Source organism: Macaca thibetana, chromosome 1 (assembly GCF_024542745.1).
Source record: "Macaca thibetana thibetana isolate TM-01 chromosome 1, ASM2454274v1, whole genome shotgun sequence".
Classification (NCBI taxonomy): domain Eukaryota; kingdom Metazoa; phylum Chordata; class Mammalia; order Primates; family Cercopithecidae; genus Macaca; species Macaca thibetana.
Window position 1 is genome coordinate 1,588,077 of NC_065578.1, and position 22,330 is coordinate 1,610,406.

At 54.6% G+C, this 22,330-nt stretch overlaps 3 protein-coding genes across 20 annotated transcripts in view; 1 reads left to right on the forward strand and 2 right to left on the reverse strand.

Annotated features, from left to right (window-relative positions):
- The window catches only part of MORN1 (MORN repeat containing 1), a 70,808-nt gene extending 63,955 nt beyond the window's left edge, over positions 1–6,853 (reverse strand). The window contains exons 1-4 of one of the 2 annotated variants that reach the window (XM_050786145.1): positions 6,569–6,853; positions 5,030–5,101; positions 2,564–2,662; positions 1,438–1,548 (exon numbers count right to left, since the gene is read on the reverse strand). In XM_050786145.1, coding sequence (XP_050642102.1) covers positions 1,438–1,548; positions 2,564–2,662; positions 5,030–5,101; positions 6,569–6,644 — 358 coding nt within the window. In that variant the 5' untranslated portion in view covers positions 6,645–6,853. The remainder of the gene's footprint in view (positions 1–1,437; positions 1,549–2,563; positions 2,663–5,029; positions 5,102–6,568) is intronic. The other variant, XM_050786147.1, reaches the window with a different exon arrangement.
- Positions 1–19,567, forward strand: RER1 (retention in endoplasmic reticulum sorting receptor 1). Of its 10 annotated transcripts, none has more exons than XM_050786476.1 (8): positions 7,384–8,427; positions 8,471–10,715; positions 11,228–11,315; positions 12,856–12,960; positions 15,196–15,295; positions 16,831–16,909; positions 18,027–18,162; positions 18,851–19,567. In XM_050786476.1, the coding sequence occupies exons 3-8, from the start codon at positions 11,235–11,237 to the stop codon at positions 18,938–18,940; spliced, it is 591 nt and encodes a 196-aa protein (XP_050642433.1). In that variant the 5' UTR covers positions 7,384–8,427; positions 8,471–10,715; positions 11,228–11,234; the 3' UTR covers positions 18,941–19,567. The 10 variants fall into 10 exon arrangements, with proteins under 10 accessions (XP_050642379.1, XP_050642401.1, XP_050642433.1 ...); XM_050786486.1 differs by having other exon boundaries at positions 7,384–8,328; positions 8,412–10,715; XM_050786497.1 differs by having other exon boundaries at positions 7,384–8,286; positions 8,412–10,715.
- PEX10 (peroxisomal biogenesis factor 10) overlaps positions 19,014–22,330 on the reverse strand; it is a 9,640-nt gene continuing 6,323 nt past the window's right edge. For 3 of the 8 annotated variants that reach the window (XM_050786350.1, XM_050786329.1, XM_050786299.1), the window contains one exon: positions 20,638–21,592. In XM_050786350.1, the coding sequence (XP_050642307.1) occupies positions 21,524–21,592 (69 nt within the window). In that variant the 3' untranslated portion in view covers positions 20,638–21,523. Of the gene's footprint in view, positions 20,003–20,637; positions 22,007–22,330 lie in introns of those variants that run through there. The other 5 variants (XM_050786340.1, XM_050786310.1, XM_050786318.1 and 2 more) reach the window with 3 other exon arrangements.

Genomic DNA, 22,330 nt, shown 5'->3' on the forward strand with positions numbered 1-22,330 from the left:
GGGCAGGTAGAGGAAAGTGGTAAGTCTAGGAGGCATGGGGCTCAGGGCCCCCCAGGAGCATGACAAACCCTGCAGGCCTGGCTACACGGGGCCTTGGCACAGCTCGGAGAGGCTCTGAATGGGAAGGGCAGATGTGCTTTGGGACAGGTCGGTCAGCCGACAGGGCAGCAAAAATGGCCCTGGGGTCCAGCTCTCAAAGGTGCTGCTGAGGGACCCTGCAGACTGCCATTGGAGGCTGCACAGGCTCTGTGTCCTGCTGGGGTGAGGACGGGTGCGGTTTGGGCCTGTTGTTTGTTTTTATAAGAAACTTCAAGTTCACAGTGAGGGAGGCAGGGCTTCACCTGAACAAGGAGAAACTCAAGAGGATGGGAGTTCAGTAAACTGTGGCATTTTCAGATTTTGGACAACTCAGAAATTTGAGAGTATTTCTGATTCTTTTTTGTTGTTGTTGTTGTTGCTTTGTTTTTGAGACGGAGTCCCGCTCTGTCGCCAGGCTGGAGTGCAGTGGCATGGTCTCAGCTCACTGTAACCTCTGCCTCCCAGGTTCAAGTGATTCTCCTGCCTCAGCCTCCTGAGTAGCTGGGATTACAGGCGTGTGCCACCATGCCCAGCCATTTTTGTATTTTTAGTAGAGATAGAGTTTCACCATTTTGCCCAGGCTGGTCTCAAACTCCTGACCTCAGGTGATCTGACTGCCTCAGCCTCCCAAAGTGCTGGGATTACAAGCATGAGCCACTATGCCTGGCCTCAGATTCTTAACATAAGAAAAACACTGGAAAAAGAAGCTCCATCTGTGGTGGAGAGTATCATGTGCTTGACTCCTGTCTCGGGTGCAGGTGGCCTTTTGGCTGTGGGACCGTGGACCGTGCTCTGCCTGGCTTGGCTGGGTAGAGGGACAGGGCACAGCCCCCTCCTAGCTTGAGTCTGGCCTCCTGACTTGCTTGGGCCAACAGAATGTGGAGGAAGTGGCCAAGCTGCCCAAGACTCCTGGGTAAGGAGCTGGGCTTCCCAGGCCTATGAGGATCTCAGGGACCCTCAGGCCTGGCGGAGTTGCTGTGACTATAGCCATTTAGTAACCCCATGAGACCAGACTAGAAGCCCCTCCCTGCAGGGCCCAGGCCAACCTACTGACTCCAGGATCAGGAGCAGTTAATAAAGCAGTGGCCATTTTAACCCCGAAGCCATGGGCGTCTATTCCACAGTAGCGGATAACAGAGATGCACGAAGTGCCACAGGACCTGGTGGGCATACTGGTGTATGCAGGGCATAGGACACGGTCTGGGGGTGGGGAGAAGATAGCATGGGCCCCCTACCTTCTTTCCCACCCTCTGAAGTCAGATAGGCCCCATCAGAGGTTCCTGAACCCAAGTGGACGTAGGATCCCGTGCCCTGAAAGCACCCGCCCCTCACAGCGCCCGGCTCCCGTGGACGCCAGACCTTCCCGCATGCCATGGGAGACCTCCCCTTCATAACATCCGCCGGCTTTGTACTCCATGACGCCGTATCCTTGAGGCTCTCCCAGAACAAACTGTCCAGAGAAGGTGTCCCCTGCGTGTGGACAAGAAGGAGGTGAGACAGGAGGTTCAGTTCAGGGCTGCGGCCCCAGTCGGCTCTTCTCTGTCCCTGACCCATGAGACGCAGGAACCACTCCAGAATGGATGTCCCCGCCTCCATTGTACTCCTTAGTCTGGTTCATGAGGGAAAACATGGTAAGCAGGTCTGGTCTCCCCAGCAGCTGGGCACGCAGACAGCCCTAGGCAGACACTCTCTGCGGACATCTACCCGAGGGCAAAGGACCCTCTGGTAAGAGTTTGCAGGGTGAAGGATGAGCTTTTTCCCTGGCTCTTTAAAAACTGAAAGCCGGCCGGGTGTGGTGGCTCAAGCCTGTAATCCCAGCACTTTGGGAGGCCGAGACGGGCGGATCACGAGGTCAGGAGATCGAGACCATCCTGGCTAACACGGTGAAACCCCGTCTCTACTAAAAAATACAAAAAACTAGCTGGGCGAGGTGGCGGGCGCCTGTAGTCCCAGCTACTCGGGAGGCTAAGGCAGGAGAATGACGTAAACCCAGGAGGCGGAGCTTGCAGTGAGCTGAGATCCGGCCACTACACTCCAGCCTGGGCAACAGAGCGAGACTCCGTCTCAAAAAAAAAAAAAAAATACCTGAGAGAAAAGACCTCCACTGAGAACCCACCGACCCCTCTGGCATGAGGGTCTGAGGTTCCTGGAGACACAGCTTCTGGCAACGAGCACGGGAGTCCCCAGAGGAGGTTTCCCATCTAGGGATACAATGTGGCTGAAATAGCTTTAAAGAAAAAAGAAATAGTGTAACTTGGGATAGATAAATCTTTATTCCAGAAAAGCGTCTCCAGAAGCCTGAGTTGCTCTCAGTGGTGACCACAGAGCCTCAGTCAGGTCCCCAGGCCTTCCGGGTAGGCCAGGCTCCTCACAGCACAAAGGTTCCCGTCTACACGTCATGCCTTCTGCGTCTAGACTCGTGGGACCAACTGAGCCCAACGGGTTATGAGAAAGGAGTGAATGTGCCATCCAGGCTAGAGCTCACCTGACCAGGCCCAGTGCCGGCGGCCTTCTCCCGTGATCTCTCCGTCCACAAACGCCCCCTCGTAATAACTGCCATCTTTAAATAACAACTTCCCGTGACCTGGCAGGAGAAATCGCTGTGTAAAGTCAGACAGCGGTTGGGTTGACTGCAATGACCCTGTGCAGTGTGGGGCCTGTTTCTCAGAACAGAGAGCTTGCCTTCAAAACCTGTGTTTGGCTCCATCACTCATGCGATACATGTATTTAAAAATAAAAAATGCTCTCAAAATCATCTGCCGAAACATGCCTGAGCAACCTTGGCCTTCAGCCAGAACAAGCAGAGGAATCAAAGTGCAGGCGACCAGCCTGAGCAACGTGGAGAGACCCTGACTCTACACAAAACGTTAAAAATTAGTGGGGTATGGTGGTGCGTGTTTGTGGTTCCAGCCGCTCAGGAGGCTGAGGTGGGAGGATCACTTGAGCCAGGAGGTTGAGGCTGCAGTGGGCCGTGATTGCACCACCGCACTCCAGCCTGGGTGACAGAGAGAGACCCCGCATCAAAAATAAATAAACAAATAAAAGTGCAGTTGAGACCTCATCTCTGAGCCTCCTGAGGGGACACTCCCATCACCCTGCTTCTGTCAATGTGAGGACAGAGAGTCTGCAGAACACAGCGCCACAGAAGAGCACCTTTTAAAAGGGGGAACGTCCTGCCCAGGCCAGGCTCTGACAGCAGCCACAGACAGGAGCCTTCGCGCCTGCCTGGTGGACAAGCATCTTTCCTATCGGACCCTACAGAAGAAGCATCTGCGTAGCAAAAACACTAAAAAAAAGTTAAACGTTTTAAAAATATAGAAAATACTGATAGATACAAAAATAGCTCATATAGCAAAACCCCGGAAGACCAAGCTCCCATGAGAAAACTGGGCAGAGTGGCCGGGTGCCGTGGCTCACACCTGTAATCCCAGCACTCTGAGAGGCTGAGGTGGGCAGATCACTTGAGGTCAGGAGTTTGAGACCAGCCTGGCCAACATGGTGAAACCCTTTCTCCACTTAAAAAAAAAAAAATAATACAAGTCGGCCGGGTGCGGTGGCTCACGCCTGTAATCCCAGCACTTTGGGAGGCTGAGATGGGTGGATCACAAGGTCGGGAGATAGAGACCATCCTGGCTAACACCATGAAACCCTGTCTCTACTGAAAATACAAACAATTAGCTGGGCGAGGTGGCGGGCGCCTGTAGTCCCAACTACTTGGGAGGCTGAGGCAGGAGAATTGCTTAAACCCGGGAGACGGAGGTTGCAGTGAGCCGAGATCGAGCTACTACACTCTAGCTTGGGTGACAGAGCGAAATTGTCTCAAAAAAAAAGAAAGAAAGAAAGAAAACTGGGCAGAGTGGCTGGGCACAGTGGCTCACGCCTGTAATGCCATCACTTTGGGAGGTCAAGGTGGGTGGATCACCTGAGGTCAGGAGTTCGAGACTAGTCTGGCCAACATGGCAAAACTGCATCTCTACTAAAAACACAAAAATTAGCTGGGCGTGGTGGCAGGTGCCTGTAATCCCAGCTACTCGGGAGGCTGAAGCAGGAGAATCGCTTAAACCTGGTAGCTGGAGGTTGCAGTGAACCGAGATGGCACCACTGCACTCCAGCCTGGGCAACAAGAGCAAAACTCTGTCTCAAAAAACAAAAACAAAAACAAAAAAGAAAAGAAACGAAAACTGGCAGATACAAAACTGCGTGAGAGGAGCACAGTGGTGGGAAGGTCCACACCATGGAAGGTTCATGGCATTGCCTGGGGTTGAGGGGGTACAGGTGTTATTGACTTTATACTTGGGTTCTTTGTTTTTTGTTTTGTTTTGAGATGGAGTCTCACTCTGTGACCCAGGCTGGAGTGCAGTGGCGCAACCTCAGCTCACTGCAACGTCTGCCTCCTGTGTTCAAGGGATTCTCCTGGCTCAGCCTGCCAAGTAGCTGGGATTAGAGGTGTGCATTACCATATCCAGCTAGTGTATTTTTAGTAGGGTCGGGGTTTCAGCCTGCTGGTCAGGCTGTTCTGCAACTCCTGACCTCAAGTGATCCACCCATCTTGGCCTCCCAAAGTACTGGGATTACAGGTGTGAGCCACTGCGCTTGGCCTGACTTTACACTTTCTTCTATTACTTGGACTTACTACAAGAGTAGGTTCTCCTTATAATCAGAAATAAACCATAAAGCCAGTTTTCACTCTGGAAAAGACAAATTAACTCAACCTCTAGGGAGAATTTCTAAGTCGCAGCTTCCTTTGCTAAAGATGGCCCTCCAGGGGGGTCTCCCAGGCCTCTGTTTCCCCGTCCATCCGGCCTTACCCCCAGCAGCCAGGGAAGCACCAGGGTACAGTGGGCTCGAAAGCTACAGGAAATGCCACTTGCCCACCCAGCCTCCCGGGGAGAAACCAGCTTCATCAGCCGTGGGGTGGCAGCTGCAAGAAGAAACCACAGAGGCCTCTCACCGTGCTTCCTCCCTCCTTTCCATTCTCCTTCATAGCGAAAGAAAGAATTTGGGTATACGTAGACACCATAACCTGAATATTGAGAAGACACACACAGGTGAGCACAGACACTGAGATGAGGGATGGTCTCCAGTGTTGAAGGAGGGAGTCCAGCTCCCTCGAGGACTTCAAGGGGTTGGTACACATCACCTTCAGCGGCCCAGAGGCGGCCTGTGGGGCTCATGAGCTCTCCTGTCGGCTGTTGGGCCGTCCATTTGCTCATTTGTTTATGTGACAAGGACGAGGACCTACTTGGTGCAGAGAAGACAGGCCCAGTGAGAGGAGGGCTGGGTTGAAACAAGAGCAGGTCCTTGAGACAGTAGAGGTGCTCGGGAGGTGGTGAGGGACAGGTTGGGAGCCTTGTTGCGGGAGATGAGTGAGCCAGGGGAAGGCAGAGCCGGCAGCATCAGTGAGGCACACAGGGGAGGAGCAGACCCTCCCATCCCCTGCTGTGACCCTTCAGTGGTCTCCTATCCCTGGGGACAAAATCCACACTCAAACCTAAGGAGGGCCTGGCCGGCTTTAACTCTTCCCAGTTGCTGGGTGGGCCACCCGCCAACTCCCGCAGTTCCTGGAATGGGTAGGGCTCCCTCCCCACCAGCTCCTCCTCGGGCACATCTTGGGGGCAGGGTTTATGGGAAAATGTCGGGGAGGAGGGCAGGGGGTTACCACAGGCTACTGTATCTGCCCCAAATCTTCTACCTGAAGATACTAGTGTGAGCTCTGAGTTCATTCCAGACCCGTTTATTTGATTCTAGAAACAGTTCCTATCAAGAGCGGCTTTTTTTTTTTTTTTTTTTTTTTGAGACGGAGTCTTGCTCTGTCGCCCAGGCTGGGATGCAGTGGCGCGATCTCGGCTCACTGCAACCTCCGCTTCCTGGGTTCAAGGGATTCTCCTGCCTCAGCCTCCTGAGTAGCTGGAACTACAGGCGGCACCACGCTCGGCTAATTTTTGTATTTTTTTAGTAGAGACGGGGTTTCGCCATGTTGGCCAGACTGGTCTCGAACTCCTGACTTCAGGTGATCCGCCCGCCTCGGCCTCCCAAAGTGCTGGGAGTGACAGGCAAAATCTGCTTTTGAAACGCGACCTAGCGTTTCTGGACAGCACCGGCCAGGAAGTCAGGAGGCTTCGTGCTGCTCCTGCGCCTGCCCTGGCCCCACATCCCGGGCTTCGGGATCCCGAAGGCAACCCCAGGTCCGGCTGGCTGTGAGGCTGCGGCCGGAATCCGGTCTTCCCTGCTGGGAGCAAGCCGGGGGCGACCCCCTGCAGGGCTGGGCCTGCTGCGGCAGGAGGGCTCGGGGAAGGGTGCGAGCCGGGCCCGGGGAGGCGCACGGCGAGTCCTGTGGGAGTGGGGGACGCGGAGGCGGCCCTGGCTCCGCCGCGGCACCTGGACCTCCACTTTCCGAGGTGAGCATTTGGGGGTCGAGGGCGTAGAGCGATCGCACCCCGAACGGGGCCCAGGGCAGCCGGCGACCTGCCCCGTGGCCCGCAGTCGTTACCGTCCCGGGGCGGCCTCCTCGGCGGGTCCCGGCGCGGCCCACTGGAGCTCGGGGTGCCCTCGCCAACCGCCGCCATCTTGCCGCCGGGGGTTTCCTTAGCGACCAGCAACGCCCGCTTCCATTGGTCTTTGTCGCAAGGGGGTGTGGCCACGGGCCTAGTCCCTGAGCCCGCGCAATCTCTGGAGCGAAGCTAGCCGGACCCGGAGCCAGAGGACGCAGCTGCGCCTGTGCGCGTTTCCGCCGCTGTCGTGTCTTCCGCGGAGAGGCCCGCCCGCCAACGGCCTGCGCGTCTGCGCCGGAAGCGGAAATGGTTGGAGCCCTCGACCCCGCCCTCGCGCCATCTTGGGGGCCCTGGAGGCGGTGCCGCGGAGGACGGAGCGGAAGTGCTCGCTGCAGTTTCCCGGAGCCAGAGCGCAGCCCCGGCGGCCGCCCCTGCCCCGCCGTCCTCCTTCCCGCGGCCGTGAGGGAGACCGCGGCTCGGCCGTAGCGGAGCTGCGAGGTGCCAGGAAGGGCTGCGTGGCGCGGGAACGGCCGGGCAGCGCCGCCTCCGCTGCTTCCGGGCTGTCAAGGCCGCGGGCGGGCGGGGCCGCGCTGAGGGCCGGGCGGGGAGGGACGTCGGGGCCTGGGTGGCCGCTGGGACCGTGTTCCCGACCCGCGGCCCTGAGGGGTACGGGTCGCGCCTCGGGGCCGGGCCCGGGACGAGGGGCTGGGGGGTGCGGCGGAGAGGGGCCCGGAGGTGCAGGCCGAGCCCTGGGGCCTGCGAGGGGCAGGTGAGCGGGAGAGGGGCCGGGCGGGGGCTGCAGCCCTCCCCACCCGGGCCTCGTCTCGTCCGCTTCCCCTGTTGTGCGTTTGGGGGAAGCGGGAAGTCGCCGCCCCCATAGCGCTGCGAGTTGGGCTGGATTCGAGAGGGGATATGCCGTCTCCCCATCCTGCGTCCAGGTCAGCGCTTATCTATAGGATTTAGTGTTAAGCCCTGGGCCGAAGGCGTTACTGACGGGCTCAAGGGAAACTAGTTACATCGGTTTTGATCGTATTCTAACTAGGCAATAAAATCATAAATTCTCCAGGCTGACTTAGTACTGGTCTGTGGCCCCGCTGATAAAGGTATCGTTCGTTTCTCTGCCAGGTGTCTTACAGCACAGAGGGCTGCTTTCAGCCTGAGTACCTTCAGTGGGCTTTCGCCCTTTTCCCTTTGTGAAGAGTAGAGGCTGGCCGTTGGTCCTGGAAACACTTTGTTTTTAGTTGGGTTGACATTTCACAGGAAATGCAGTTATCCCGTAAGTGGATAAAGGGTTCTCAGTAATTCAGACTCGCTTGGCTTCTGCCTTATGCCCGAGGTGACGGCGGTTACAGTGTGTCAGAGCCAGGTGGAGATGTACGATGGTCAGGCCCAGAGGAGGGAGGAGCCCAGGCTGGAATGTGGCCTTGGAAAGAAGGAAGAGAAGGGGTCTGGGAGGGCATTTCAGAGAACTGAACAACACTAGAGGCATGAAGCTTGGTGCACCGCTGCTAGGGCTTTCCTAGTTCCGGAGGAATTGGGGAATTGGGGATGGGGTCGTGAAGAGAAAGGTGGTGGGAGCCAGACTGTCAGTGTTCCCGGACCCCAGGCGGAGGACTTCATCCCAGACTTCAGTGTTCCCGGACCCCAGGCGGAGGACTTCATCCCAGACTTCAGTGTTCCCGGACGCCAGGCGGAGGACTTCATCCCAGACTTCAGTGTTCCCGGACCCCAGGCGGAGGACTTCATCCCAGACTTCAGTGTTCCCGGACCCCAGGCGGAGGACTTCATCCCAGACTTCAGTGTTCCCGGACCCCAGGCGGAGGACTTCATCCCAGACTTCAGTGCTCCCGGACCCCAGGTGGAGGACTTCATCCCGGACTGTCAGTGCTCCTGGACCCCAGGCGGAGGACTTCATCCCAGACTTCAGTGCTCCTGGACGCCAGGCGGAGGACTTCATCCTTACCACGCACATAGTGATGGACCACAGATGTGGATGAATGTGGTGGGCCCTAGAACAAGGCACATAGAGAGTTTTACACTTTCTGGCATGTCCTCATGGTTTCTGCTTGGACTGGTTTTATCTCCCTTTCAGTTTTGTTTGTGACTAGACATAAAAGCAGTCACCTTCAGCAGGTAACTGATGGGCTGTCTGCTATGGAATGGACTTCCAGGTGGTAGGGCCCAGCCCCAAACCAGACAAGGAACCCCTCCAGGAGCTTCATTCTAGCAGGAGAAAATTGAGAAATAAGCCAGAAAGGTATCAGGAAACAGTTGTACACAAAATAAAAGCAGGGTGATGTGATGTAAGGTACTAGGGGTCAGTGTGGGCAATAACGGAGGCCTCTGAAGAGGAGGTGGCCTTCAAACTGAGCAGAGAGGAGGGCTGCAGTGGGGGCAGCCGCTGTGAGGGCTGGCCTTGATCTGGGAACAGGGCTGGCACTGCCTTGCCTGGATCCAAGGGTGTTCCACGGGCTGCCCAGTGACGACTCGCAAGAGCCTCTTGGAGAAGGCACGAGAGGTGCTGTTGTCCCATTTCACAGACTGGAACCTGAGGCATCCTGGAATAGCCTGTCCTGGTCACACTGACAGAGAGTGGTAGAGCCAGGATCTGAAAGCAGGCCGTTGGAGTCCAAAGTTCACGTTCTTGCTCCTGCCACACTGCCTCAGGCTGTTCCTGGTGATGCGTTCAGTCAGGGTGTGAGCTGACTGTGTGTGTTTGGTATACGTGTTGTGTGTGTCAGAGAAGCAGAATTGGCTGATGGGTTTCGAGTAGGTTTTTTACACGTTCAGCTGGAGAGAGAGACGTTCTGAACTTTGCCTAGAGAACACCCTTTGGTGGGAGAGCCGAGTATTTTCTCTCTGACATTACTCTCATCACCTGCAGTCAAGTAAAAGCGCTTTAATGGGAAACAGTCTGAGTAAAACGGGGAAAACTGTAAGGAGCTACAAGACGAAGAATGTGATGCGTGTCTTTCAGATGCCTGGCTTTGGCCTAAACAGGGTGGCCTTTCCAGGTGGCGCATTCTAGTGTAGCCTCTATTTAAATACGGAGTTCTCTCAGTGGAGAGTGAAAGTCCTCCTGTGTGTCTTTGGTTTACATGAGACCAAAGGGCCCCTCGGTCTCCTCGAGCCGGCCTGGCACTCCGCAGGATCCAGGAATGGTGTCACGGAGCCACATTCTGCACAGACTTGGTGACGTGGAGGGAGCTGCCTGGATCATTTCCCCGCATCAGTTGTGATGGGAGAGCCGAGGCCCTTGAGGGCAGGATTGCGTCTGGCCCCCTCTGCCTTCCACCTGCAGGGAAGGTTTCCCCAGCGCTCACAGGGTGGGACTGGAGGAGCGTTGGTTTCAGGAAGATGCGGGTTCCAGCTCCTGCCCCCTGCAAACATGCTGATGGGCCAGGACAATGCTTTAGCCTTTGTGAGCCTCAGCTTTCTTACCTGTGCATGAGAACAGTAAGACTGACCCCAAGGGTTGCCGAGGAACGATGTCTTTGCTTTCGTGTCTGGTGTTTCTTAGAGCCTCGTTTTACAGATGAGGAAACCGAGGCCGGCTGCTGCGTGCTCAGAGGGTTTGTTGAAGGCCTCACAGCCACTTAGCACAGGCGGGACTTTAGGCCAAACTTGAGGCTGGAGTCTTTCTCCTCACTGCCCTGCCGAGGCAGCAGGGGTGGTGGGGGAGGGGAATGCGCCCCTGGCATCTTCTCTAGCTCAGGGGCCAGCAGGCATCTCATCTTCTAAAGTAGGAATGACAACCGGCAGGCGTTGGGTACTCAGCAGCGCTTTCCTGAAGAGCGGCAGGTCCTGATGCCGTCTCGTCCCGGGAGTGGGTGGTGGCGTGCTCGGCTGAGGAGCCAGGTGGCAGTCAGGCTTGGCTTGGCCTGTCCAGAAGCAGAGCTGTGGCGGGACCGTGGACACGTGGCTTCCACTGTTTGAGACTAGGTCCTTCTTGGTGAAATGTGGGTAATGATGCCCTTCACTTGGGCATCTGGGAATTAAGTGGGTGAACAATGTGACCTCTGGCACGTGGGTTCTCAGGTGAATTCCTCAGGGCATCACCGCAGTGTGTTGAAATAGGAGCAGATATGTTACCTCCACTTGCCAGATAAGAAACTGGGACGCAGATGGATGCACTACCTGAGAGTTGTAGGTAACATTTTCCTGTTCGTGGGGTGGAGGACCTGGCCCTGCGAGGACAGGACCCTTCCTGCTCCTGCCAGACCAGAGACCCAGGACAGGGCGTGGAGCAGACAGGGTGCCTGGGTGGGGGAACTCTGAGGGATCCACAGAGGATGCGGTCCCTGGAGGGAGGACGTGCAGTGCCACATGCCATAGACCAGCCAGTGGACCCCATGGCACCAAGGCTGCTCCTGGGGCCAGTGGGGTGGACAGTGCCACCCACGCAGGTGACTGAGGTGCTGGAGTGGGAATGAAAACGCGGCCTGTGCTGGGCCCATGTGTCTAACGCTGCCCTTCCCCTCCACGGAAGCCTGTGCACCTGCTACTTTTTCCCGAACAGTTCATGATAAAAACACAAATGGTATGGACAGAATACTGAATGTTGAAGAAACCTACTTGACAGTGTTGGTGAAAATAGGGCCAAGATTTCACACCGTTGAATGCTTTTTATTGAAAAGTATTTTGTGTTTTTCTCCCAGTTACAGAATGTCTGAAGGGGACAGTGTGGGAGAGTCCGTCCATGGGAAACCTTCGGTGGTGTACAGATTTTTCACAAGACTTGGACAGGTTGGTGGGTTTTTAGTAGATGAGTGTAAATATTTGAAAAGAAACTGGACTGCCAGCATTTTCCAGAAGGATCTGTGTGCTGTTGTTCCTGACGGAGAAGTTACTTTGCCTCAGGCTCAGACTTCCTGAAGACAGCGCTCTCTTCATCCCAAAGCGCCACCTGTGGAGAGATCGGGCTCTGAGGCCACACGTGGTCTGTCACATGCGTTTTCTGTTTTTGTTTTCCTTTTACCAACCTTTAAAAATACAAAACCCAGTCTCAGCACCCAGGCAGGACAGACGCGGCCGTGGCTGCCATTCTACTCTTGCTGTCCCTCTCCTGGCCACCCACGTCCCTGGTGCTGGGAGCCCCACCTGCCCCGTGTCAGGTCGGAGGTTCTGCCCCTGAGGGCGGGAGGCTCTTGTGTGGGCTGCGTGTGCATTTGGTGAGTGAGGTGCCTAGAGCTGCCTTTGAACACTGGAGTCTCAGAAGCCTTAGTCTCAGGAAAAGCTTGGGTCACCGGCAGTTCCAGGTGCTGAGGATCTGGATCAAAAAAAAATTCATCACCTTAATTAAATCACATATGAAAAGCGATTGGCGATTAATGAAGTTGAGTGATGGGCATATGTGGGCTTCTATAATCTTTTTACTTTCGTGAATTTGGAAATTTCTCATAATTTGGAAATTAAATTTCAAAATAAAAAACCATACATACATATATTTGTAAAAATAAGTACATAGCCGGGCACGGTGGCTCAAGCCTGTAATCCCAGCACTTTGGGAGGCCGAGATGGGCGGATCACGAGGTCAGGAGATCCAGACCATCCTGGCTAACACGGTGAAACCCCGTCTCCACTAAAAAAATACAAAAAACTAGCCGGGCGAGGTGGTGGGCGCCTGTAGTCCCAGCTACTCGGGAGGCTGAGGTAGGAGAATGGCGTAAACCCGGGAGGCGGAGCTTGCAGTGAGCTGAGATCCGGCCACTGCACTCCAGCCTGGGCGACAGAGCAAGACTCCGTCTCAAAAAAAAAAAAAAAAAAAGTACATAAAACTAAGGGCTCCCTCGGTCATGTCCATAGCCGCCTGGATGCACACAGATGCTGCTGTGGCTGCTGGGACTCAGGCTGTGGCCAGTGGGCCTGGGAGTGGGGCAAGGCTGGCTGCTGGCTGCAGCAGATGGGGGAGCTGACTTGAGACGTGGCGATAAGGGCTGTGCTGTAGGGTGGGGACTTTGAGATGCACAGTCCTCTATTTGGGGTGAGGCTGGGTCTTCCTCATAGTGATCCCTTCGGGCCAGCACCATGTCACAATCTCCTAGGAGATTGTTTTGTAACAGTCTTGCTTAAGAGATGAACCTGCTTCAGGAATTATTGAAAATAAACTTTGGATTAATTATAGTCACTGCTTTGTGCTGATACATAGACAATCTCTTGCTGTTGTAACTCACTCTTAGCTTTTTTAAAAATTGAAAGCCAACGCTAGCAGAAGGTACATTTTGTGGCAGGGTCAGTGCAGAAGTTACAGGACTTGCTTCATGCTTTTGGACTCTTGTCTTTCTAGATTTATCAGTCCTGGCTAGACAAGTCCACACCCTACACGGCCGTGCGATGGGTCGTGACACTGGGCCTGAGCTTTGTCTACATGATTCGAGTTTACCTGCTGCAGGTAGGTGTGGGCTGATGTGAGTTGGCCGTGTCCATGTTACCTGGACGTGGTGCTGGTGGGGATGCTGTTGATCCAGTTTGTATTGCAGGAAATGGTCTGTAGAAATCAGTTTTCAGCTAAACGCCAAATGTCAGAAAGATCTCAGTGACTGTCTTTAACAAACAGGGTTGTTTATGATTCACCCAGAGTCCCCTCACCAGGCTTCTCAGTGTACCCAGGTGGTCCTGAGCCCAGCCTGGCCCTGCCCTGGGCGTGTCCAGGCCTGGACAGTGGAGCCGCTGTGTCCCTCTGACCCTGCTGCATGATGCTGAGGACAAAGTGGTGCTCTGTGGCTGCCTCATTCCTCGGGTGAAGAGTCCATACCTTGGGTGTCATGAATGATTTGGCATCCAAAGGGTTTATTTAGCCTTTCCTGAGTTCTACCTTATATGAGGCCAAAGAGGACAGTGCAGGTTGAGACGCTGAGTCAAATAAGAGAGACAGTGACCAAAGAGGGTCTTGAGGGTTTCAAACCTTCATGTGTTTTGGGGCACCCCTAGGTCAGGTGATGTTGTCTCAGACTTCACCTTGGGTGCTCCTTTACTTGCTAGTAAACACGGGGTTTCTAGGAGCAAACCTGCAGATGGGAATTCTTCGTAGATCTTTAGAGGAGGTTAATCTTACGTGCAGAGCAGGGCAGGTTGAAAGCCTTGTCAGGGCTATTTTCTCCTCTGGGGACTGTGGAAGATACTTCCTTGTTTACCACCTTAATTGATTTTTTTTTTTTTTTTTTTTTTTTGAGACGGAGTCTCACTCTGTCTCCCTTGCTGGAGTGCAGTGGCCGGATCTCAGCTCACTGCAAGCTCCGCCTCCCGGGTTCAGGCCATTCTGCCTCAGCCTCCCGAGTAGCTGGGACTACAGGCGCCCGCCACCTCGCCCGGCTAATTTTTTGTATTTTTAGTAGAGATGGAGTTTCACCATGTTAGCCAGGATGGTCTCGATCTCCTGACTTCGTGATCCGCCCGTCTCGGCCTCCCACAGTGCTGGGATTACAGGCTTGAGCCACTGCGCTCGTCAGTTTTACTATGTTCTAAACGAAGCTCGTGCCTCATTTGATGCGCCTTCAGGCGTGGCCTTGCAGCACAAAGATAGATACACAGACATCCAGTTAACCCTCACATCTAGTGTTTAGCCCTAAGTCTGACTCGAAAAGTGTTTAGGCAGAAAGATTTCTTGTTTGTATGAGAAAGTTAAAGCGTTTATATTTATTTTTTTGAGACGGGGTCTCACTGTTACCCAGGCTGGAGTGCAGTGGCGTGATCTCGGCTCACTGCAACCTCCACTTCCGGGGGTCAAGTGATTCTCTTACCTCAGCTTCCCGAGCAGCTGGGATCACAGGCATGCGCCACCACGCCTGGCTAATTTTTGTATTTTTAGTAGAGACGGGGTTTCACCATGTTGGCCAGGCTCGTCTTGAACTCCTGACCTCAGGTGATCCACCCACCTTGGCCTCCCAAAGTTCTGGGATTACAGGCATGAGCCACCACACCCGACTGAGACATTTAAGGCTTTTAAAATTGAGAATGCAGTTCTGGCTTCTAATGGGATATACTTAGTCATTTTAAAACTGAGTTAGTTGCAAGTGTGCTGCACTCAGGCATCTTGGCAGAATTCTCCCACTCTGCGTCTCTTGAGGAAGGCTTGGCTTAAGCTCTCTTTTCTTGATTGCCCAGTTGTGGGTTTCTTCTGGCAAAGGTTTCACCCTCCTGGCAGAGTGTGTTTGGCAATGGGAATTGTCTGTTGGAGGAACGTCAGCTAGCACACCTCCAGTCACAGTTGACATTCTGTCTTCTGTTTCTGATGAACCTGCTCCTGCTGGGGGCTCTGGGCCAGCATCGCTCAGATGCCTGGGCCACCTGAGCCTGTGGTGTAGCTTGAGCATGTGCTTCTTGAGAAAAGCCTCCTTTTCTGCTGCGCTCCTTATGGGGTGTCTGTGGCTTCGGGGATTACATGTGTCTAACTGGACCCTTGAAGAGCTTTGCTCATTTGTCCCCTTAGTCTCAGTACCCACAAAGTATAATTTGAGATAAGTTGTTACCATGGGATTTCACTGTATTTCATTGTCGTTGCTGTAAGTAAGTTTTGTGTGTTTTTAAGATCACTTAAAGTTGAGAGTGAACTGGAGTGCAAACATGAACTGACTCGGGCTGATGGACAGTCGGAGTGCACCACTGACTCTCGTTCCTTCTCTTTCAGGGTTGGTACATTGTGACCTATGCCTTGGGGATCTACCATCTAAATCTTTTCATAGCTTTTCTTTCTCCCAAAGTGGATCCTTCCTTAATGGAAGACTCAGGTAGGGTAGCAGCTGTGCACTGGGCTGTGTGGGCAGGTTGGGCCTTTCTTTTCTGATGGGATTGCCCAGTGTTCTCTGGAAACACCTGAGACTCTTCTCTTGGGGTTGAAATGTACTTGTAACGTTGGGTGATCAGGATACGTTTGTAGAACGACTCTTCAAACCCTCCTGATAGCCACGAAGTAGGTGTTCATTCTGTTTTCCCACTTTGCAGATGAGGAAACTGAGGTGTACTGGGTTAGGTAACGTGTTCAAGGTCACATGGCACCATAGACAGTAGGGGTCTGAGGCGGATGGTCCGACTCCGGCACCCGTCCCACCCCAGTCAACGGCCCCTTTCAGAATCCGTGGAGGCGGCCATCATGAGGTTACCTTTTCCCATAGCCAGAGGGTTCCACAGGCAGCTCATTGTGCACAGAGAGTGCCAGGACCCTGATGCCAACATCACGTCGGGTCAGGCTTTGGGCGGCCTCCTCTGGTTTCTGAGGAGCTCTGAGCTGAAGTGTTCCTGGCGCTTCGTGCTCCATGCTTGGAAGACTCACGCTGCTCCTGGGCCTGCCTGGGCCAGGTAGGGGTTCACGCCTGAGTTCACGCCTGACTGGCCAGCCCCAGGGGAGGAACAAACAACTGCTTTCCAGGACATCGTGGCCACTGCAGGAAAACCCACGTGCAGCTCCCTGCCAGGATCCTCCTCCTCCTGGGGGAACCTGCTGTCAGGGAGCAGGGTGTGCTCTCACTGTGTGGCCAGAAGCCTGTGAGTCTTCTGGGTAGGGTATGTGATGAGAAGATTGACGGGAACACAGCTCCTCTCATTTGTTGCTATTTGGAGGAGACTAGAAAATAACAAAGAGCCCCTTTCCTGTAGGCCTCAGTTTTCCCATCTGTAAATGGGGAGCGGCACCCGTCCGGGTGGGAGGGTGGGGTGAGAGCGGGCTTGGCACAGCTGCTGGTGGGACAGGCCTGGCACCCGGGTTCCACGGTCAGTGCATCCTCTGCCCCGCCCTGTTCTCTGCTGCTTGCTTTTTATGTTAATTTGCCTTTGTTTTCTTTCTGTGCCTGTACGTGGCATAGCTGACGTGTTCTGGAGGTTTATATGTGGTTGAATTATTTGCGCCTCCTGGGTTCACGCCATTCTCCTGCCTCAGCCTCCTGAGTAGCTGGGACTACAGGCGCCTGCCACCGCGCCCGGCTAATTTTTTTTTTTTTTTTGTATTTTTGGTAGAGACGGGGTTTCACCGTAGTCTCAATCTCCTGACCTTGTGATCCGCCCGCCTCGGCCTCCCAAAGTGCTGGGATTACAGGCGTGAGCCACTGCGCCCGGCCGGAAGTCTTTAAAAACATTCTGATAGCACTTTCTGAAAGCAGTGAACTGGATGTGTCAGTTGACCACAGACCCCCGTTTTCTCTTTGGTTAAAGACACAAATCTCAGTTTAGATTTGTGAGGCCTGCTAGTCCAAAGCCTTGAGGGGAAATGGTAGAAATGTGATGGAAATGAAAAGAGGCGCCCCTCCCTGATGGTTGGTTTGCCTTGCAGATGACGGTCCTTCGCTACCCACCAAACAGAACGAGGAATTCCGCCCCTTCATTCGAAGGCTTCCAGAGTTTAAATTTTGGTGAGCTAATTCTTCACGGTATTTGAGAAGGAAAATTGGGCTCAAGGGTGGCTGAGACTGAGACTACACTGATTCTGGTTGAAGTTTTGTTCAAGTCACCCGAAAGATGACTGCTGTGCTGGGCTGGGCACAGGGGGAATCACAGGGGCTCTCACTGGAAGGCCACTCACTGCCTTGCCGCGTTCTCTTGTTTTCAAGTCAGCACCAGTGCCCCGGAGGCTGGCGGAAAGGAGGCTGACTCTGGGATGGAGTGCGCACTGGCTCCTGTGGTCGTGGCCTGGGGAGGGCAGGCCCTGCGTCCAGTCTCCGTCCTCCCTCCTTCCTCTCTCCCATCCCCAGCCCTGTGGCTCCCTGTGGCTGGCAGAGGAGGACTAGCCTTCTCCTGGAGTCATTTTTGAGAGGGGTCTGAGCCGAGGTGCCCGTATCTGCACGGGTAGGCAGAGGTGGGTGGCGTAGCTGTCAGAGGGATGGGAGCTCTGTGGCTGCATCTGCTTGTCCTGTCCCTCATACCCCAGGGGCCCTGGGGGCACAAGAGGAACCCACGTCTGTTGGATCAGTAAAGTGAAGGAGCCTGCTGAGCTCGTGGGGCTCCACACCTTGACTTTGCAGCCCCAGATGGAGTCGGGGACAGAAAGATCAGGGGCCCTGGAAGCCACCAGAGGCTTGGACTAGGAAGGGAGAGCTGAGCCTCAAGGGCGATGGCATCTCTTGGCCATGTGCTGGGGCGGGAGGGAGCACTGGTGGCCATGCCACAGTGACAGGGTGAAGGCCCTGGATGGTCCACAAGACACAGCCTGGGTTTCTCTCCAGATCACAGGCCCAGCCAGCAGGCATGGGGCCCCCAGCCTCACACTAATGCTTTATACTTCGTGTAGTTTTAAGAATTGTACGTTTCAAGGGAGTGAGAGAAGGAAGTCTCTGGTGAGGGCAGTACAGTACATTTCTGTGAGCTACTTGCAAAGGGTCATGCTGCTGCTGTGCCCAGGGTAGACCCCTCCTTTCCACAGGGATGCTTCTGTTTGCGGGGACGGTCGGTGCAGCTGCAAGGCTGGAGGCGGCCGGCAGGTGCCCGGTGCTGGCTGCAGATGCTGCGCTAACCTTCTCTCCCCACTTGAAGGCACGCGGCTACCAAGGGCATCCTTGTGGCTATGGTCTGTACTTTCTTCGACGCTTTCAACGTCCCGGTGTTCTGGCCGATCCTGGTGATGTACTTCATCATGCTCTTCTGTATCACAATGAAGAGGCAAATCAAGGTAAAGCAGAGGCACTGTCGCCACGCCGGCCGCAGTCGCTGTTCTGTTACCTGCAGCATGGGGGAGCTGTGGTGGGCTGTGGCGGGTGGTGGCAGAGTCTGCCTGGTGTGAATGTGGAGCTCAGTGGCACTGTCTTGTGTGTGACGAGGACACTGCTCCGTTCCCAGCACAGCCAGTGAACTAAACGGGGAGCGCATCTGTCGGAGCGGGTGGGCTCTTGATGGAAGCTTTGTGGGAGCTGAACGGGAGAGCCCCAGCATGTGCAGTGTCCCAGTGGCTCCTCTTAGGGGGCCCAGCGCCCTGCGCCAGCCTGCCTGAGGAGGAGGGCATTAGGGGGAAATTAGCTGAGACTGCTGACTGACCCCTTGATGGCATGGCCTTGCTGCTGCGGGCCTTACTCTGTGCCCAGGGTGTTGGCTGCAGAGGGCCCTGGGCCACCTCACATCCCCCTTGCCCTTCCTCCATAGGAGGCTCAGGAAACACTGGGATTGATGGGGTTTCAAACCTAGGCCTCGTGGGCTATGGAAGGCCTTGCTGGGTTGACATGGGTGCAGGAAGCCACTGGGGCCCCGATTCCACTTGTCAGATGTATAGAAAAGATGGGGGCCTTTGGCCGCTCCCATGTGGGGACAGTGTGGCTGGCCGGAGAGCGCTTGTGCAGTGACTGAGTCTGTGCTTCTCTCCCCAGCACATGATTAAGTACCGGTACATCCCGTTCACACATGGGAAGAGGAGGTACAGAGGCAAGGAGGACGCCGGCAAGGCTTTTGCCAGCTAGAAGCGGGACTGAGGCTGCCTCACGTGTTGCAAGAACGGTTTTGAGCCATTGTTAACAATGCCTTTTTTCTTCACATAAAGTAGTTGATTACGAGGGAGTTGAATTTTCTTTTTAAAAAGGAGCTTCAATGATTTGTAACTGAAATATCAGGTTCTTGAAGAAACTGGCACTTAAACCAAATCGCATGGATTTCTTTTTCAGTGACGTTCAAGTGTTTCTCACGGATGGAATTCTAGTCAGCTGCAGGCGGGAAGCCAGGCGGGTGGAGCCCATGGGAGCAAGGGCGAGTGGCCGGTCCCCCCCCGGTGCCAGGTGGGCAGGCAGGAGCGAGGCCTGCGAGGGAGGAATGGGCCGCTCCCCGCCAGCCGCCTTCCCCACCAGCCACAGGTGTGCCAGCCACTCCACAGAGCCCGAGTGATGATCTAGCCTGATTCCTGCGTGTCTGAAAGAACTTAACGTTTTAAAGGTGATTGTCAAGTAACTGTGTGGGGTTCTAATGCCAGTTTCCTAATCCATCTCACTGGAGATGTTTAAAGTTGGCCTCTATCCTAATGACTCAAAACTTTGTTCTTAACTACCATGATTGCTTTTGAGGGCCCAGAATTATAAATATATATTATATTTTAATTGTTTGAGATTATTTTGACACATTTCTTTGGTATGTAAAGTGTTTTGTTTTTAATTTAAATCTGTCATCATGCAACCCCCCCGAGGGGCAGCGAAGCTGGCGGGGAGCAGACTGGCTTTGTGGGTTCGGCACTCGGCACCCCACTGCGGGGGGAGAGGCAGAACCCACGTGCATGTCAGCATTTTTGATGTGATAAAATACTCAACATCTTACCAAGTGATTTTTAACTCCACCTTTATTAAGGTCTTATCTAAAACACGACAGTCGCTGGACACAAGAAAGCCCAACTTTCGTTTGGCCTTTCCAAAAGGTGAACCCATTTTGCCAACAGCAGAACATCATAGCTGCGGTCCCAGACGAGACACAGATGCAAGGGAAGGCCTCTCCTGGGTCCCGGGCTGCTCAGGCTCCTCACTCTGGGCGGTGTGTCCTGTCTTAGAATTTACACGGTGAAAGATGATTGTCTGGATTTTCTTGTGCCAGTATTTGCATATCCGACATTGAGCTCCTCTCTTAAGAGGCCACGTTCAAGCTTGTGGGTCCCTGGCCCAGGATAGCAAGGGCTGCTCCCAGGGGGTGCTTCTGGTACTGTGTTGAGACACTTGGATTCTCAGACTCCAGACAGCAGTGTCTGTCACTTTCCATACTGTTTTCCTAATAAGCGCTCAGGCCTAAAATGTGACAGGAGGTCGCGTGCACTTGGCCCGAGCACAGTGTGAATCAAAGGACTGGGTGCTGACGGATGGAGCCACGGTGGCATTTGCCCACCCAGCTGCAGCCCCAGTGCCTCTCTTGGTGCTCCTCCCAGTTTAGAGGGTCACAGCCTCCCCACCCCAGCCCCTGGTAAGCTGACCTTGACTAACCCGGGAATACAGGGTCATCCTCATTCCTAAGTCAAACAGCAGGACATGGTCTGCGGGGGTCTTTGCTGGAAGCTGGTGCTGCTGGCCAGGCCTCGGCCTTGCCAACAGGTCAGTAGGGAAATGTGGCAGACGCTCTCGAGGCATGTTAACACTGCGCTTTAGGAAATCTCAAGTTCCATCTTGTTATTAATGTGCCCACATTTTGGTGGAGTTAGTTTATTAAAGATGCCTACGGTGAAGTCTCTGGCACAGGTTAAATGCAATTTTGAAAACCTGGAAATGTCAAATGGAGGCAGGAAATAGGCTAGGGACGAGCTGAAGGGCTGAGCACAGCAGTGACGCTGGGTCAGCAGGTCGCCTGCCCAGCGGGCCCCCAGGAGAGGGCTTGGGCGCCCCGGCAGCCCCCCAATCCCCAGGACCTGGCACGCAAGTGCGTTTGGGTCAGGAGGAGAGCTCTGTGTGCATGTCAGGCCTGAGATGCAGATTTCTATTTTCTGAAACTGGAAGCAGCCTTGATGTGTTTTGAAGGTGTGTGCCAAATGCTTCAGACGGAGGTGCTGACCTTGGTTGGTTTCTCTCTGCCCAGCTACTCTGGGGGCGAGCCTGACCGCCTCCGATGGGGGCCATGGGGCTGCTGTTCTGACCACACTGGCTGAAGCAAACCGCCAGCCCCCCGTGCCCCCTCCCAACTCAACATGCACTCATTCAGTCCATTGCCTTAACACAAGCCTGATGGAACCATTTTCTCACAATATAAATGAATAAAGTGTCTTCTGACCTACTTCTCAATTACTTCTCAACTGTATGGTTTGGGGAAGGGAGGGAAACCTAAAATCCTGTCCAAATAAGTGAAATTCCTGAAGAAGTGGCTGAGTCATACCAGGTTGGGGTTAGCGCCCCTCCCAGGGCTGAGAAAGCACAGTCAGGGACAGCTTTCTGTTCTCTCCCGGGGTGGCTGGGTTAGTATCTTACATGATAGAAAACCTGTGAGAATGTTCTAATTCCCGTGCAAGTAGGGTTCATCTTGAGACTAAATCTTGCGTTCAGACTTCTGTAGAAGTCATCTGTGTCCAGGCCCACCTGGGCGCCGGCTCAGCGGTAGTGCCGAAGGTAGATGAGCTTCTGGGGAGGGAACTTCTCCCGGCAGAGGGGACACTCCGCCTGCAGAGAGGAGGAAGGGGTCACAGCAGCTGGGACCACTGGGCCATGCCCATCCCCATCGGCATCTCTTGTCCTGTCCACATTCTCTGCCCATGACATGGAACATAAATGTTGTATTTCCTTCAACTAATGACCAAGAAAGCCAGCCTTTTTTCAGAAGGCCGAGTCCCAGTGGGGGCCAGGGCAGGGCTGGGGGGTGGGGCTCGGCTGGGAGGTTCCCTCCTGCTCTCGCAGCTGACACAGCCCAGGAAGCCCAGCTCCGGGAAGACGTGCCACTCTCACCCTGCCGGCATCTTCCGTGGGTGTGATTCAGTGTGCCAGGGTTTCCAAGTGTGGTGAGGAGCCCAGGAGGAAGGGCATGCTGGGGTGCATGGGGGAGGTGTGGGGCCTTTCAGGGTTGGCCGCTGCCCCAACCTGTGTTCAGCAAAGTCTCAGTACCGTGAATTTGGAACTTTAACCCCCACAACGACCCCACATCTGACCTACCTGGGAGCCTTTAAAAAGACGCCCATCTCTACTCTCAACCTGAAGGGTGCTCAGAGCCAGACTCCCCACTTCTGCTGCAGCCAGCTGGGTGGGTCTTTTTTTTTTTTTTCTTTTGAGACGGAGTCTCGCTCTGTCACCCAGGCTGGAGTGCGGTGGCGCGATCTCGGCTCACTGCAAGCTCCGCCTCACGGGTTCCCGCCATTCTCCTGCCTCAGCCTCCCGAGTAGCTGGGACTACAGGCGCCCGCCACTT

Excerpts from the sequence above, each read along its gene's own strand:
- RER1 (XM_050786422.1), top strand. The coding sequence starts at position 11,235 with ATGTCTGAAGGGGACAGTGTGGGAGAGTCCGTCCATGGGAAACCTTCG. Across the intron at positions 12,961-15,195 it reads TTCGAGTTTACCTGCTGCAG|GGTTGGTACATTGTGACCTA; the intron begins GTAGGTGTGGGC and ends CTTCTCTTTCAG. Across the intron at positions 18,163-18,850 it reads CAATGAAGAGGCAAATCAAG|CACATGATTAAGTACCGGTA; the intron begins GTAAAGCAGAGG and ends TTCTCTCCCCAG.